The 18,833-nt window shown below is 39.2% G+C and overlaps 1 protein-coding gene across 1 annotated transcript in view; it reads right to left on the bottom strand.

Annotated features, from left to right (window-relative positions):
• The window catches only part of APLF (aprataxin and PNKP like factor), an 85,436-nt gene that overhangs the window by 33,666 nt on the left and 32,937 nt on the right, over positions 1–18,833 (bottom strand). Inside the window, exons 5-6 of the mRNA XM_044261285.1 lie at positions 15,102–15,234; positions 6,770–6,951 (exon numbers count right to left, since the gene is read on the bottom strand). Of these exons, the coding sequence (XP_044117220.1) occupies positions 6,770–6,951; positions 15,102–15,234 (315 nt within the window). The remainder of the gene's footprint in view (positions 1–6,769; positions 6,952–15,101; positions 15,235–18,833) is intronic.

Here is an 18,833-nt window from a genome sequence, read left to right as displayed (position 1 = left end):
TTGCTACCAAAGCCTCCATCTCCATATACACCTATACTCTAAATGCACTGTGTCCAAGTTTGCTTCCAAATAATGCAGATATAATAGAACTCTCTCCTTAGTCCTGATTTTTTTTTTTTTGACAGAGAAAGAGTGTGTGTATGCACGTGTGCATGGCAGTTGGGAGGGAGGGATGGCAAGAGCAAAAGGGAGAGAGAAAATCCCAAGCAGGCCCCACACCCAGCCCAAAGCTCTATGCTGGGCTTGATCCCATAACTCTGAGATCATGACCTTAGCCAAAACCAAGAGTTGGACGCTTAATCTACTGAGCCACCCAGATACCCCTAAAGAACATTTTCAATCCTTCCTCCTCAATATGCTGTTAGTCATCAGGTTCTGTTAATTCTATCTTCAAATGTCTCTCATGGCCCTCTACTTCTTTTTGGTCCAGTGCCACTGTCTAGCTCAGGCCTTCATTCCCTTCGGCCTCCCATGGCAGCTTCTTAGGCAGTTCCTGCCTCCATCTTATGTATGGTTGCTATGCCATCTTCCTGTCCCCTTACTCTCCTTCCCAAAACACTTCAAAGAGTCTCTGAGGCCATAAAGTACAGTCCTAATTTCTGTATAGCCTGGCATCAAGTGCCATCTGAGTTGTTCCCCAGTCTCTTGTGGAAGCTTCCTCCCCTCACCCCGCCCACCCACATCCACGCACCCGTCCATGCAAGAACTTGTGTGACACTCCAGCGCAGATGACATCCATGGGCCACACACACTCTCCTGCCTCTATGTCTCTGCTCACGCTGTGCTGCTCATGGACTGTTTTCCTCCTCACTAACCCCATTTGCTAGCACCAACCATCTTTCAACACCTAATATAAAAATCTCCTTCAAAGAGATTAAATAAGCATCTCCCCTCCCCCCACCCTGAAATATACACCTTCCACCAAACAATAATGTAATATAAGCAACCAAGCCAAGGTGCTCAGGACAATGAAGATACTCTCAAAATAGCATAGATACCACCCCACCCCCAACCAGCTTTCAGAAATAAACAACCTTTTTGGTAATGCCTTAAAAGCTTCATTGAACACCTGGACGACTTTAAAAAAAAAAAAAAACACAACAACAACAACTTTCTGAATAACCCTGATTGCAGTCTTTAAGTTGGAAGAAAAAAAATGATACATACAAACAACCAATAGGGGTACATGACACTCTACAATCAGTTCTCGGGATTCATACTTCCTGAGATAAACACTTGCTAAATTATTGGTTTTGCCAAATAAATCACTATAGCACCCTGATAAGGCAGAACAACCTCTATCTTCAAGACACGCTAAATTGGGTGTTTTTCTCCTCTTTGTATCTCTTTAATATCTTACTGCCTGAATGGACTTCTGGGCTGTTCATGGTTAATTAAACTAAGACGCCCACTGTGACTTAGCGACTCATGACCCCTGTAGCTAGAACTAGAGGTCAAGATAATTTAACCTGCCATATCATCTATCACAATCAGTCCCAAGGCTCAAATAAGGACAAATTAATATAAATACCCAAAGACTTAAACGTGAAATTTAGATATAGGTCAGACAAGTATGAGGGGGTGGAAATGGAGGAAAGATTACATTATTATAAATTGTTAGCTTACTATGCCACCTTCTACAATGTCTAGTCAAGCCTATCAAAACAGGCAAGATTAACTTTCTAAGATAGCAGAGTAGGAGACCTTAGTTCCATGTCATGGATTGGAAGGACAAATATTATTTAAATGTCTATGTTACCTAGAGCAATCTACACATTCAATACAATCCCCATCAAAACACCATCAACTTTTTTCACAGAGGTGGAACAAATAATCTGAAAATTTATATGGAACCAGAAAAGACCCCTGAATAGCCAGAGGAATGCTGAAAAAGAAAACCAAAGTTGGCGGCATCACAATTCAGAACTTCAAGCTCTATTACAAAGCTGTAATTATTAAGACAGTATGGTACTGGCACAATAACAGACACACAGATCAAAGAAACAGAACTGAGGGGTGCCTGGGTGGCTCAGTCAGTTGAGCGTCTGCCTTCGGCTCAAGTCATGATCCTGAGGTCCTAGGATCAATCCCCACATCGGGCTCCCTGCTCAGCGGAGAGACTGCTTCTCCCTCTTCCCTTCCCTCTGCCTGCCGCTCTGCCTACTTGGGCTCTCCATCTCTCTGTCAAACAAATAAATGAAATCTTAAAAAGAAAGAAAGAAAGAAAGAAAGAAAGAAACAGAACAGAGAACCCAGAAATAGTCCCTCTACTCTATGGTTAACTAATCTTTGACGAAGCAGGAAAGAATGTCCAACAGAAAAAAGACAGTCTCTTCAACAAATGGTGTTGGGAAAATGGGACAGCCACATGCAGAAGAATAAAACTGGACCATTTCCTTACACCATACACAAAAATAGACTCAATTTTGATGAAACGCCTCAATCTGAAACAGAAATCCAACAAAATCCTTGAGAACACAGGCAGTAACATCTCTGGCCATAGCTGCAGCAACTTCTTGCTAGACGTGTCTCCAAAGGCAAGGGAAACACAGGCAAAAATGAACTATAGGGACTTCATCAAGATAAAAAGCTTTTGCATAGCAAAGTAAACAGTCGACAAAACCAAAAGATAATCAACAGAATGGGAGAAGGTATTTACAAATGTTTTATCAGATAAAGGGCTAGCGTCCAAAATCTATAAAGAACTTGTCAAAGTTAAGGAAAACAAAATACAATTCTATACAGTTTAAAAAAAGAAAAAAGAAAAGCAGATGGGATTCAAGGTAGGGGGGACTCTAACTCAGATTAAAAGGAACAGACAGAAGTGGGCTGTAGGACACTCAGGCCTCTTAGTCTGCCTGGAACTGATGTGGAACAGCAGTCAGCAGGGCAAGATGCAGACTGAGGAGTCTGGCACTAGGCCAAAATCCTATATATGATCCTTCAGGCCCAAGCTTGGACAATCACAAGGCTTTGGCCAGCAGGCCTCATAGGGGAAGTTGCCCTCCCCACAGCAGACATGGTGCACAGCCAGTGTGTTACAGTTTTCTGGAGGGAGTTGCAATCAAGGACTCAAGCCTCAGTGGGCTAGCCATGTTTATGGTGCATTCCTAGCCCAGGTGCCTCCATCCAGAGCTTCTTTGGTGGGTGTGGGGGAGGGGTGTGGGTTTAGGCCCTTCCCATCGATCTTCAGTGATGCCCCCTACATGGGGCTTCAGCTGAGGCACTTTTCTGTACTTTGATTCAGTATCTTTTCACTCCTAGCTCTCCTCTTCTCCTTCATCCTTGTCTAGAAAGAAGCAAAGCCCTTGGTCCAAGGCTCCTCAACAGTTAGAGAATTCTCTACACCTATGTGCTGATTCTTGCCAAGTGCTGTTCCCTGGAACAAAATGGAACACTGGGGAGCCGACAAGTCATTTCCCCTTTTGCTTGCACTGTCACACTAAGTGAAGAAAGGCTTGAGTTACTTTCAGGTTGGCTCTCTGTCTTAAACTGACCACCTTGACCCTGATCACTCAACAGAGGCCAAGCCAAAACAAGAGAATCCCCTCTCGATGCATGAAATTCTGAAAGTCTCTTCTTCCTCACATCAACTCTTTCACCTTACGGTATATCCCATGTGTTTCCAACCATTCCAAACCTCATTTGTTAAGTTCATGTCGACCAACTTAAAAACTACCAGTTTCTGAATTTATCCGGATCAAACTATAGTATCCCCCTGTCCAAAAATACTACAATACCTATTATTTATTCTTTCTAGACCCCCTTTCCTCCATCTGTCTGATAATGGGTGTATATATGACTACAAAGGGGTAATGATACTACTTCATCTGTCTGAGCACTGTGAATGGTCTAAGTGGAGATTTCATGATCAAGTCCCTAGAATTTACCACAGAAGCAACCACAGAGAAACTCTCATTTTTCCTCTTAAGTTGAAAAACGAGATGACATGAGCCTGGAGCTACCAGCACCCACGTTGTATACCATGTGAAGCAAGCCTGCCATCAGCAGTGAAGGATGATTCGAGAGGCAAAGATGGGAAAACCACAGACCAACATGATTTTGATCAAGTCCCTTGTACCAGGTGGTCTTTATAATCTATAGGTCCTGCTGTTTTCCTTTCCATTCTGAAAACTGAATTATTCCTCTATCTTTGTGTGCTAATTATCAAAGATGATGTCCAACAATTCCTCCCATCCCTTTATACACAAATTACTCCTGTCATCAAGCAGTGGAGTTCTATCCCCTCCCCTTGAATCTAGGCTGGCCTGGTAACTTGCTCTGACCAAAAGAATGCAGCAGAAATGATACTGTACCAGTTCCAATCATAGGCCTTAAGAGAAGACAGGTTCTACTCTGACACCCTTGGAATCCAGCTTTCAGGTAAAGATATTTGGCCTAGACTACTTACTGGTTAAGTGGAGAAAGGGAGGCCCAGTCAGCTGCCAGCCATTCAATCAATCCTCATGGAGACACTATTCATGCAAGGGAAGCCATTTCAGATGCTCCAGCCTCTGCTGAGTTCCCAAATGAATGCAGCCCAGCTACACCATAAAGATGTTACAAAAGAAATGCTCAACCAAGCCCAGCCAACCCACAGAAGTATAAGAATAAAATATTGTTAGGTCACTAAATGTTAGGGTAGTTGGCTTCCCAGCAACGGTTAATAAGCTTTATAAAACTATTTGCTTCAGTTGTTTCAGTTAGGCCTCCTTCTGTAGTTTATAACCTAATTAGATTATATAGATTATGTAGATTATTTCTTTAAAGTTAGTAGATCCAAGCACCTCATGTTCACTCCCAAACTGGACAGTTACATAACCCATAAGGAGCTGCAGAAAGATGCAAGAAAATTAATGAGAAATAGGGACAATTTCAGAGCAATTAGCTTCATGACCATACATTAGCAGAGTCACAAAATTGTAGGCAGTCTAATCTGTGTGTCATCAAAATCTCATAAATACCTCGAATATCTTGGGTCTATTTACTGCTCCTCTCTGCAATCTATCAATTAAGAAAAGTGTTTCTTAAGATTTACTTGTCATTGGCAAACTTGGGTTATGGGTTGGGATAAACATAGCAAAATACATATACTACATATTTTCTTCTGGGAAAAAAAAACAAACAGAAAACTTTTCTTTTTTGAAAAAAAAAAAAACAAGGCAGTTACATTAATATGTTCAGAGAATATAGCATATTAGGACTCAAAGTTAAACAAGTTTTTTTTTTTTTTAAAAAGACTTTATTTATTTATTTATTTGACAAAGAGAAAGTGCCCAACAGGGGAGAGGCAGAGGCAGAAGGGGAGGGAGAGGGAGAAGCAGGCTTCCCTCTCCCCAGCAGGAGGAATCCCCATGCCAGGCCTGATACCAGGAACCCTAGATCATGACCAAAGCCAAACGCAGATGCCCAACCAGCTGAGCCACCCAAGTACTCCTGGGTCCAAGTTAAACAAGATTTATCTTAATAACTTGTTATGGTCAATACATGTGAGTCAGAAAATGTTGTGTTTTCATTTATTAAACATGACTCCATAAGTAAGTCAAGAAGTTGATCCTATGGGGTTAGACCCCACTTCCCTAACTAGAAGAAAGGATCCAGCGAGAAGCTAGATCTTTCCTAACGGGAGAGGAAGCTGGAATGAAGTGAGTACTACAAAAGGCCCAAACCTCCGGAAGAGCAGACAGCATTTCAATCATCCCAGTGTACACTATTCTAAAACCAACCTACTCTTTTGGTGTCCACTGACACTAAAAAGATGGAGACCCATGAAGCTGGGCCATGGGTCTGTAATAATCATAAAAACTATTACCTAAAGCCACCTCTCTCTAAAGAGGAAAGATACCTAACCTTTCTGCCCTGGGCTTGCTCACTCATTTGTGCAATCTCTCTCTCTAATCCCTCTTTTTTTTTTTTTTTAAAGGCATCCAATAATAGGCCCCATTTTCGTTAAGTACCCAGTATTAAAGAATGCTTAAGTCAGCCAAACTATTCTAGTGAGTTAGCAAAAAACTGAAAGAGGAAAGAGAAGTTTTTCAAATACTGAAATTAGCCCAGAAGTAATGCTGCAATAGGCTATTAAGAACTAGCCTATCAGTTGCTCTTCATAGGTATCAAGAAAAAGGTGATTATATGTAGTCTGAGAATGACCAATAAAAGAACCCAGGTTTTCAGAATGGAGGTACCCATTACAACCGTCAAGTCTCCACTTTTTTTCCAGTCTGAAAACTTCTATATTAAGTATATTTGTTTTCTACAAAGTAAGTACTATATTAATTTTAGTAAGCCAAAAAAATCTGGGCTAGATTTTATCTTCATAAACTCAGTAATAAAGAACATCTTTGGTTTTTCCTTGCTGTATGCAGCATATAATTAATACTTATCTAGAACACTTGATGAAGAAAACAAATGATCAAATAATAAATTTTTTTTAAGATTTTATTTTATTTTATTTATTTATTTTTTTTTTAAAAGATTTTATTTATTTATTTGACAGAGAGAGATCACAAGCAGGCAGAGAGAGAGGAGGAAGCAGGCTCCCCGCTGAGCAGAGAGCCCGATGCGGGCCTCGATCCCAGGACCCTGAGATCATGACCTGAGCCGAAGGCAGCGGCTTAACCCACTGAGCCACCCAGGCGCCCTAAGATTTTATTTTTAATTTCTACACCCAATGTGGGGCTCAAACCCACAACCTCCAGGTCAAAAGACATATGCTACCAACTAAGCCAGCCTGGCACCCCCAAATAATACATTAAAAAAAAAAAATCACCTTGGATGAAGTGATAGTCTCTTCTTGATCAGCATCTCTGCACTTTTTCCCTGTATCTTGTTCTGCTGATGTACTGTCTGAACTTCCTGATGAAATTAATCGCTTTCTTCCTGGCTGTGTTACGTTTACTTGAATTTTATCTTTGCAGATTTCTTCTTTTCCATGTTCCTGGATTATATTATCTTAAACACACAATGAAAAAGAAGGAAAAAATTACCTTCTGTATCTTCAAATGTCAATAATCCATTAAAAGAAAGAAGAAAAAGGATTAAAGGACAATTAAAAGTAAAGTTCCATTCAGATGAATGCCAACTTGAAAACACTTATTTGCATATCTCAAAAAAGTATTAAGCAGCACTTTGGCCAGGAGCTCCAGCCCTCGAGAGAGCCACACCAATATGCTAATATGAACAGATGTCATCTTTGAACTGCTTCACCTTACCTCTCTGATCTCTGGGCTATATCATTCCAATGAAAGGAACTATAATAATAACAACTCATAGAGTTACAAGGAGTAAATGAGGTACAATATATAAACTATAGCAGAGCATCTGATATGTGTTAAATATATATTTTTTTATTTTAGCACTGAATTTCTCTAACAGAAAATTTAATATCTAGCTACCCAATGAATATGACATACAATTATTGAGCCCCTAACATCCACAGTGAGGAATTCAACTTAGTAACAGATTAAGAACTCAAAATAAAAATGGGAAAAAAAAAGAACTCAAAAATAACCCCAAAACAAGAGTGATCACCACAAACCTCACCAATTTCGAAAATAAGTCTCAATAACAATGGACACTGTACCCCATATAATATTTACCTGAGGTTCAATATATATGGCAAACTCAAGTTAGTATAATATTTTCTTAATAAATCTATGATTCCTCTCATCAGAAAAAAATCTACTCTTTTTTTAATTAACATATAATGTATTATTTGTTTCAGGGGTACAGGTCTGTGAATCATCAGTCTTACACAATTCACAGCACTCACCATAGTACACAAACTCCCCAATATCCATCACCCAGCCACCCTATCTCTCCCCCCTCAAAATCTACTGTTTTTTTTTTGTTTTTTTTTTTTAAAGATTTTTATTTATTTATTTGACAGAGAGAGATTACAAGTAGGCAAAGAGGCAGGCAGAGAGAGAGGAGGAAGCAGGCTCCCTGCTGAGCAGAGAGCCCGATGCGGGACTCGATCCCAGGACCCTGAGATCATGACCTGAGCCGAAGGCAGCGGCTTAACCCACTGAGCCACCCAGGCGCCCCAAAATCTACTGTTTTTAAGAGGACAATTTTCACGTTTAATTATCTGTCTCCCCTACACTCAAATGACAACTTCCTGAGGACAGAAACTTTATGTGTCGTGTTCACCATTCTCTCCTGGTGTCTCCAGCACCTAGAAATGTGTCTAGCATAAAACTCAATAAATGTTTGACTAAATGAATTGTGACCATAAGCAGAATTGGTCCAAAAATTCCCTGGAGAGTCTGAATATAGGTATGTAAGGCAATCCATAGTCACTAATATTCTAAAGCAAGGTTTGGCAATTTTTCTACAAAAAGCCAGAGCGTAAATATTTTAAGTTCTGTTGGCCATATAGTGTCTGTCATAACTACCCAACTCTGCCTCTATGGTGTAAAAGCAGCCACAGACAATACATGCAGGGATGAGCACAGCTGTGTTCCAGGAAAACTTTAGTGACAAAAACAGGCAGCATGCTGGATTTGGCTCATGGGCTGTAGTGTACTGAAATTTGTACGAAAGGATATTCAAGTGGCCCGAAATAACAGTCCTTCATTAAAGTTAGGAAAGAAATACTGTCCACATTATTTAATAGGAAAATCAATTGAACCAATATAAACATAATGTATATACAGAAGAAACTTATGAATAAACTATTCAATAACTAAACTTTGCCTAAATTACTTAAATATTTCCTTTGAATCTAAATTAGGAAGATTTCATATCATTTTAGAAATTGTCAGGACTATACAGCTTCATGCAGCAAATGTCCAAATGCTACAACAGATATGAATTAGTCAAATCAAGAGAAATAATCAACTTACTATACTAAGAACTAAAAATGTAAACTAAGACACAGCATTTGCCCAAACATCAGTTTACCATATTCCAAGTGTCACACATGTACATAAAATCATAAAACAAGGGGCACCCGGGCAGCTTAATCAGGTTAAGCATTAGGCTCTTGGTTTTGGCTCAGGTCATGATCTCGGGGTCGTGAAACTGAGCCCCAACTCTGTGCTCAGCACAGAGTCTGCTTGAGATTCTCTCCCCTGCCCCTCCCCAACCCCCAGCATGCTCTCTTGTTCTCTTTCTAAAATAAATAAAATCGTCTTTTAAAAATCATAAAATTAAAAATATATATTTAAAATATTCTTCAATATTCCAAGTTCTCCACTGCAAATATTCCTTCTAGGGACCAGAGCTCATTTCTTTTTGCATAGGAAGAAGCCATTTTGGTATTATTGTAAAAATCCTCTTTACAAAGAGTACATAAAATAAAGAGCTTAATTAGTTCATAATAATCTTCAAATCTGGCATACCAAACATTTTTCTAAATCTGGAATAGGTACTTTGGGCTCTCCGCTCAGCAGGGAGCCTGCTTCCCCCCCTCTCTCTGCCTACTTGTGATCTCTGTCTGTCAAATAAATAAATAAAATCTTAATAAATAAATAAATAAATAAATCTGGAATAGGTACAGTTAAATGACTGCAGTAGGATAGAAAATCTGCTAAAATCAATCACTTCATTTTTAATATTACTAGTTGCATTTACTTATATGAGCTATTACACTAACAGTATCTGAATGACAGATAGCTCAACTACACACACGCCATTCCAATCACATCCATCCAACTTAATCCTCTGAAAGAACCCCCCTTAACAGTTATATTAACAATTCAAAGTGTATCCTTCCCAGCTTGCTAAGGTTAACCAAATATACCTACAAATATATACATATATATGTAAACACACAGAGGACTAAAACCATAAATGCTATTATTCTTGTGGGATAAATACATAGAATCTGTAGATCAAAGAGTGCTGTATATTTAAATATGTAAGAAAGACTGGCAAAGCAGTCATATATTTATTGCCTATTTTTATTTATTCTTCTGCAGTATGTCATGTATTAGGTCCAAAATTTCTAAGTTTTACCTTCCTTTTTGTTGCTAAGTAATAATTATTAACCTTCTATGTTTTAGAAGTGTGATAGATAACATCTCCCAGTAGGTTTGGCAGTCTGCTACTTGTCTCTGGCTTGGTTTTTGGTGTCTTCTGCACACAAAGTTTTTGTTCTTGTTTTTGTTTTTTCACTTTTAACCTAAATGCACCTGTTAATTTTCCCCTGATGGTTCCAGGCTCCCTCTCATCATAAGAAAGCCTCCCGGAAGTAATAAAAATATTGTTCCCATATTTTCTTCAAATGCCTTAATAGTTTTAATTTCTACATTAAGATTATTAATTCAATAAAATTTAAGAATATGGTATGAGGTAGTGCTCTAACTTTGTTTTCTTTCAAATGGAAAGTTAATTTTCCCAACATCATTTATAATAATAATTTACCCTCTCCCTATAAATTTGAACTGTTAATTTTTAATATATTAACTATATGTTAATTTGATCTGTTTCTGGATGTTTCATTTCATTTTTTACTGGTCGAACTTAACTATTCCTATTCCTGCTAGAACTATCAATTACTAAAAGTAGGAACCAGGCTCAGATTGTGATATAAAAAGGTCCTCTAAAGGAACAGGTATTCCTGTTATTCAAACTGTCCTTAAGCATATAAGGAAAAATCTAATTCATTGCATACAACACCCATATACCTCAAGACTAAAATCTGACATAGATGGCACACATGGAGGAAAATAATAACCACACTTATGAATACAGACGCCAATGTTCTAAACGAAGTATCAGCAACTCTAATCTAACAGAGCTTAAAAATAATAAACCATCATGACAAATCAGACTTACTCCAGGAACCCAAGCATGGTACATTAGGAAATCTACCAACATCACTAATTACACTGACACATGAAAATGCAGGAGTATTTCTTTTTTTCCTTTTTCTCTTTTTTAGGCCCCCCCCCACCCCACTGCTTGCCTATGCCCTCCCCTGCCTGCATCCCTATCTACCCCTTTGCAGGACTATATCCATACCAAAAAATTCATCAAAGAATTCAATAGTTATTCCTGAAGGAAAAAATAAGAAAAAAAGAATACATCCTAAACATGGTAAGAGTATCAAAACTGAATACCATTTTAATGCTGAAATACTAATAGAATCCCTATAAAAATCAGGAATAAGACGGAGCTGTCAATTTTATCCATTTTTAAAATTACAGGGTCTAGGGCACCGGGGTGGCTCAGTTGTTAAGTGTCTGCCTTCAGCTCGGGTCATGATCCCAGGGTCCTGGGATCAAGTCCTGCATTGGGCTCCAGGCTCAGTGGGAAGCCTGCTTCTCCCTCTCCTACTCCCCCCGCCTGTGTTCCCTCTCTTACTGTGTCTCTCTATGTCAAATAAATAAATAAAATCTTAAAACAAAAAATTACAGGGTCTAGTTCATGAAATAAAAATTTTTAAAGACAATAAATGGAGCAAAAAAGTCAGAACTACCATAATTTTGTAGATATGACTGTACAGCTAGATAATCTGAGAGACTTAAAAACTATAAGAATGACTTAGATAATCTGGCAGGGCTGCTGGAAATTAAACAGAATAACTACCACTCAAGTAAAATTTAAGTTACAGTCAAATTAACAGAATGCCAGTTCAACAATTATCATCTGCATTGAGTGGTCATGTGGAAAATATTCAGAGTACAAAATTAAATGCAAACCAAATGATTTGGGGACTACTTTAATCTTTTTCAGCATGTGCTACTTTTCATCACTCCATGTTGGAGGGTTAGTAGATGGGAAATAAGCGTTCTACAGAGCAGAATGATTTAAAAATTTAAAAGCTCCTTTTGCAATCCAGCACAAGTGTCATAGCCCAGAAATTATGACTTGTCCTGGAGCCTAGGAGGCTAAGGAAACAGAGATGACTGGAAGCCAAGAGAAGAGAAGAGTTCTGAAAGCCTATGCCCAAATATATTCACTTGTGAATCACTAAGGGACATGAAAAAAATTTTAGCCCAAGCCTGAGAAACTCATGTTAACATCCAACGGCTAGTATCTGGGAACCCAGAAAATAAACTAGAACTATATTGGCTGAAAAACAAAAAGGACAGCCTGATCACAGCAAAAATTCAGATATATTTAAGGATTAAATCAAGAATTAAACTAAGGGGGTGCCTGGGTGGCTCAATGGGTTAAGCCGCTGCCTTCGGCTCGGGTCATGATCTTGGGGTCCTGGGATCGAGTCCCGCATCGGGCTCTCTGCTCAGCAGGGAGCCTGCTTCCTCCTCTCTCTCCCTCTGCCTGCCTCTCTGCCTACTTGGGATCTCTCTCTGTCGAATAAATAAATAAAATCTTTAAAAAAAAAAAGAATTAAACTAAGAAGAGATCTAGGAGAGCATGCAAGGGCATATTAAAACAAAAAAGCATAAAAACATCACAACACAGAAAAGGTAAATTTAGGTGCTGTATAGTGACACAGCTCAGCATATGTGCTTTAAAGTCACACAGAACTAGGTCTCAATTATGGCTCTGGCCTTTATTACATGATCCTGGATAAGGCATTTAACATCAGTTCATGTTATCTGTTCTGTACCTAGTGACACAAAAGGTTCCAAAGTATCAAGTTAATCAGATAATCTAAATAGGTATCAATGAACAAAGTATAGTACTAAAAAATGCAAAAGATATAGGAAAGTAACCTACTTCTAAATGAGTCAAAATGCATCCTAGAAATTGATTTTTTTAAATCTCTAGCATTGGTCTATTGATCTGGATGATTTATTACTTAAACAAACAAATAAAACAACAATAATAATAATAAAGTACAGGGCAGAAAAAGTCAAATCATTTTGATTTTTTTTTTTTTTTCATTTTGATTTTTAATTAGCTGGATTCAGGTACTAAACTATTCCTATGTGTATTTCTCACTCTTTCTATTTCTAAAGGAATTAAGTATCCTAAGTTTTCTCTTACATGTACCCCCAAAGTCTGCTTATGAGAAAGAAGACATGCTAGAATCCAAACATTTTTCTATCTTATTTTGAAGCTTTAGCATTTTAAGTACATCATGTATTACATAATATTCTTATCCAAATCAATGGCAAATTGTTATCCTTTGCATTTTTAAGGTGAAGTACTCAAAAAGGTGCTTCATATTTTATTAGGGTTCTTCTGGCTAGTGAAAGTTAATAGTTATTTTTAATTTGAAGCAAAATGTATTTTGGACTATTATAAGCAAGCTAATAGTGGTAGCACAGAAGCAGTTACCGCGCAGAACAACTCTGAAAGAAAAGGACTTGCTTGCAGGGAGGCAGCTGACATTGTTCCAATCTTTAGTCAACTGAAGTTATTCTTTCTATATTTGAGAAACTGGTCTACTGAGAGAAAGTGCCTACCCCTTCTCCACCACCATTCACCACTCCCCATTTCCTTCCTGCAAACTGAGGAATTACTGCACTTAATGAGAAATGTTACTGATAAAAATGTTACATATGTAATGGTGGGTGGTGGAGGTTTGAAAACCACTATACTGGAATAAAATTCTTACCAGGAAATCTTGGGTTTATATATGAAAATTCTCCAGATCACATCTCTCACAATTTATAATATATAACCTACTTTTCCCAAGAGGTCACTCTGATCCTACGAAATTCCAAACTCGAATTAAATAAGGAATGTTTGGTATATAACATATGTGATCCAAATCTGGAGACTGCTTCTATGACCACAGTGCTGAATATGAGAAGCGGTGAGAGCAGTAACAGTCAACTCCAGCACGGATTCATTCTGCTCAGGGTACAATGGCTGAGTAGTGTGACTGAACTAATCATGCCAAATAAAACCAGTATAAATTTTGGACAAAATATTGAAAAACAACTATTTGAAGGCATTGCAGAGTGATGAAAAGGCAGAACTGGAAAAATTAAGTATAAGCCGTGGGGTTTGTGAATCTGTAGCTTCCCCCTCCCCATCCACCCAGGGCATCTCCCAATCCACAGGTGGCAGAAAACAGCCTTACTGGTTTAACTGGCCAGAGCACAGACTCTGAAGCTTGGTAGAGCAGTTGGAAAGTTAGGAAGCCTCAGAGGGCCATGAACCAAAATTTACATTTAAAACTGACCCAAGTCCTTCACTGGCTGCTGAACCACATGTGGAAGGACAAGCAGCAGATGGAAGCTGCTAGGACTAAGCAGAGGCTGTGGCTGGTGACTGCAGCAGGGGAAAGAGCGGGCAGGGTCCAAATCAGTGCCTATTAGAAGAAGATTGCCTAGTAGGCCAAATTAATCACTATTAAAACAAAAATATTTCTTCAGACGAACATAAAATAAAAGATCTCTATAATATATCAATCATAATATCCAATATCCCATAGGAAGTTACTAAACTTGAGAATAAACAGAAAATGTGACCCATATAAAAGAAAACAGGGGTGCCTGGGTGGTTCAGTGGGTTAAGCCTCTGCCTTCAGCTCAGGAAATGACCTCAGGGTCCTGGGATAGAGCCCCGCATCAGGCTCTCTGCTCAGCGGGGAGCCTGCTTCCCAACTGCTCCCGCACCCCCACCTGCTGCTCTGCCTACTTGTGATCTCTCTCTCTCTCTCTCTCTGTCAAATAAATAAATAAAATCTTTAAAAGAAAGAAAGAAAGAAAGAAAACAAGCAGTCAATAGAAACTACACCCAAGATGGCTACAAAGTTGCAAATAAAAGACTACAACAATGCAGTGAACATTTTAGTCTTCAATGGGAATGCCCAGCAGCTGGCATAAATCCCCATGGTATCTGCCATGACAGTGAGCTATACTGGGACAGAGGTCTCTTCTTTGACTCCTCCAGCACATAATCATGTGTGCCTGGCAGTTTTTAATTTAATTAAATTAATTTAGAAAGCTGTGTTGAAAACTGTGCTGACCTTTTATCACTGACATGACAGCAACAGGTATGTTTGAAAATCTACATTACCAGCACGTAAATCCGGCACATAAATCAAAGGTAATTAGCAGCACGGTGTATGATAAATGACATAACGCAATAGCTTATGTTTTAAGTTAGACTTCATGTACACATCTAAAGAAATGTTAGGCTAAGTGATACACTTATGCAACCACTGGTCTATCTCCATTTGTTCAGAAAAACTTCCAAATTCTGCTTAAAGTTTTCAAAACAAAACCTACCCCCCTTGCTGATTGTTGCTGAAAGGTTTTGGTCACCAAGATTTTCTGTTAACATCCATGCTGGAAGGATTCTTCTCCTCTGCTCAGGATTTGACTGTTGCTTACTGTGGTCTCTACATTCACCTAGGAAACACTAAAAAGACATCTATATCTTAATTATTAAAAATAACTGTGCAACCTTAATGAAATTGTAAAATTATTTACTTTGTAGGAAACTACCATTAAAAAAACCTATCTGCGGGGGAGGAGTCAAGATGGCGGAGAAGTAGCAGGCTGAGACTACCTCAGCTAGCAGGAGATCAGCTAGATAGCTTATCTAAAGATTGCAAACACCTGCAAATCCATCGGCAGATCGAAGAGAAGAAGAACAGCAATTCTAGAAACAGAAAAACAACCACTTTCTGAAAGGTAGGACTGGCGGAGAAGTGAATCCAAAGCGACGGGAAGATAGACCCCGGGGGGAGGGGCCGGCTCCCGGCAAGCGGCGGAGCAACGGAGCACAAAATCAGGACTTTTAAAAGTCTGTTCCACTGAGGGACATCGCACCGGAGGCTAAACCGGGGCGAAGCCCACACGGGGTCGGCGTGACCTCAGGTCCCGCGGGGTCACAGAAGGATCTGGGGTGTCTGAGTGTCGCAGAGCTTGCGGATATTGGAACGGGAAAGCCGGTTGCAGAGACAGAGCCGACCGTGAGCTCGCAGCTCGGAGTTGCCTTGAACCGGTCCCAGGCTCGGTGAGCTCGGAGCGCGGCCGGAGGTCAGGCAGACGCGAGTTACTAGGAGCTGTTCGCTGAGGGTGCACAGGGGAGCGGGGCCCCGGGCTCTCGGCTCCTCCGGGCCGGAGACCAGGAGGCCGCCATTTGTATTCCCGTCCTCCGGAACTCTACGGAAAGCGCTCAGGGAACAAAAGCTCCTGAAAGCAAAGCCGAGCAGATCACTCAGCCCGGCCCCTGGTAAGGGTGGTGTAATTCGGCCTGGGGCAAAGAAACTTGAGAATCACTACACCAGGCCCCTCCCCAAGAAGATCAACAAGAAATCCAGGCAAGACCAAGTTCACCTACCAAGGAGTGCAGTTTCAATATCAAGGAGAGAGCAGCAGAATTCCAGAGGAGGAGAAAACAAACCACGGAACTCATGGCTTTCTGCCTGTGATTTTTTAGTCTTGCAGTTTATTTTTTTTTTCTTTTTCATTTATTTTCTCTTCTTCTGCTAAAATTTTTTATAATTTTACCCTTTTCTTTTTTAACGTTTTTTAACTAGATTATCTAATATATATATATTTTGCTTTTTTATACTTTTCTTTATTCATTTTCTTTTTTTTTAATTCTTTTTTTTTCTTTTTTTTTCTTTCTTTCTTTTTGAACCTCTTTTTATCCCCAAATCAGAAGAGATCCTAATCTCTTCAATCCTTTTTTTTCTTAATTCTTTTTTAAATTCTTGATTGAATTTTTAATTCAATCTCTTTTTTTTAATTCTTTTTTTCTTTTTTTTCTTTCTTTCTTTTTGAACCTCTTTTTATCCCCAAATCAGAAGACATCCCAATCAGAAGAGATTGGGAGATCCCAATCAAAGGAGATCCCAATCAGAGGAGATCCCTCACCCAATCGTGAGGGGGGAGAAATCCCCCCGCATGATTTGGGATCTCTTCTGATTTGGTTAAAGCATATTTTCCTGGGATTGTTGCCACCCTTTTAGTATTTTACTTGCTCCTTCATATACTCTTAGCTGGACAAAATGACAAGGCGGAAAAATTCACAACAAAAAAAAGAACAAGAGGCAGTACCGAAGGCTAGGGACCTAATCAATACAGACATTGGTAATATGTCAGATCTAGAGTTCAAAATGACAATTCTCAAGGTTATAGCCGGGCTTGAAAAAGGCATGGAAGATATTAGAGAAACCCTCTCCAGAGATATAAAAGCCCTTTCTGGAGAAATAAAAGAACTAAAATCCAACCAAGTTGAAATCAAAAAAGCTATTAATGAAGTTCAATCAAAAATGGAGGCTCTCACTGCTAGGATAAATGAGGCAGAAGAAAGAATTAGCGATATAGAAGACCAAATGACAGAGAATAAAGAAGCTGAGCAAAAGAGGGACAAACAGCTACTGGACCATGAGGGGAGAATTCGAGAGATAAGTGACACCATAAGACGAAACAACATTAGAATAATTGGGATTCCAGAAGAAGAAGAAAGAGAGAGGGGAGCAGAAGGTATACTGGAGAGAATTATTGGGGAGAATTTCCCCAATATGGCAAAGGGAACGAGCATCAAAATTCAGGAGGTTCAGAGAACGCCCCTCAAAATCAATAAGAATAGGCCCACACCCCGTCACCTAATAGTAAAATTTACAAGCCTTAGTGACAAAGAGAAAATCCTGAAAGCAGCCCGGGAAAAGAAGTCTGTAACATACAATGGTAAAAGTATTAGATTGGCAGCTGACTTATCCACAGAGACCTGGCAGGCCAGAAAGAGCTGGCATGACATTTTCAGAGCACTAAACGAGAAAAACATGCAGCCAAGAATACTATATCCAGCTAGGCTATCATTGAAAATAGAAGGAGAGATTAAAAGCTTCCAGGACAAACAAAAACTGAAAGAATTTGCAAACACCAAACCAGCTCTACAGGAAATACTGAAAGGGGTCCTCTAAGCAAAGAGAGAGCCTACAAGTGGTAGATCAGAAAGGAACAGAGACAATATACAGTAACAGTCACCTTACAGGCAATACAATGGCACTAAAATCATATCTCTCAATAGTTACCCTGAATGTTAATGGGCTAAATGCCCCAATCAAAAGACACAGGGTATCAGAATGGATAAAAAAACAAAACCCATCTATATGTTGCCTCCAAGAAACTCATTTTAAACCCGAAGACACCTCCAGACTTAAAGTGAGGGGGTGGAAAAGAATTTACCATGCTAATGGACATCAGAAAAAAGCAGGAGTGGCAATCCTTATATCAGATCAATTAGATTTTAAGCCAAAGACTATAATAAGAGATGAGGAAGGACACTATATCATACTCAAAGGGTCTGTCCAACAAGAAGATCTAACAATTTTAAATATCTATGCCCCCAACGTGGGCGCAGCCAACTATATAAACCAATTAATAACAAAATCAAAGAAACACATCAACAATAATACAATAATAGTAGGGGACTTTAACACTCCCCTCACTGAAATGGACAGATCATCCAAGCAAAAGATCAACAGAGAAATAAAGGCCTTAAATGATACACTGGATGAGATGGACATCACAGATATATTCAGAACATTTCATCCCAAAGCAACAGAATACACATTCTTCTCTAGTGCACATGGAACATTCTCCAGAATTGATCACATCCTCGGCCCTAAATCAGGACTCAACCGGTATCAAAAGATTGGGATCATTCCCTGCATATTTTCAGACCACAATGCTCTGAAGCTAGAACTCAACCACAAGAGGAAGTTTGGAAAGAACACAAATACATGGAGACTAAACAGCATCCTTCTAAAGAATGAATGGGTCAACCGGGAAATTAAAGAAGAATTGAAAAAAATCATGGAAACAAATGATAATGAAAATACAAAGGTTCAAAATCTGTGGGACACAACAAAGGCAGTCCTGAGAGGAAAATATATAGCGGTACAAGCTTTTCTCAAGAAACAAGAAAGGTCTCAGGTACACAACCTAACCCTACACCTAAAGGAGCTGGAGAAAGAACAAGAAAGAAACCCTAAGCCCAGC

This window comes from Neovison vison, chromosome 8 (assembly GCF_020171115.1).
Source record: "Neovison vison isolate M4711 chromosome 8, ASM_NN_V1, whole genome shotgun sequence".
Taxonomy (NCBI): Eukaryota; Metazoa; Chordata; class Mammalia; order Carnivora; family Mustelidae; genus Neogale; species Neogale vison.
The sequence above is the reverse complement of the archived record's forward strand: the minus strand, read 5'-3'. Positions and strand labels throughout refer to the sequence as shown.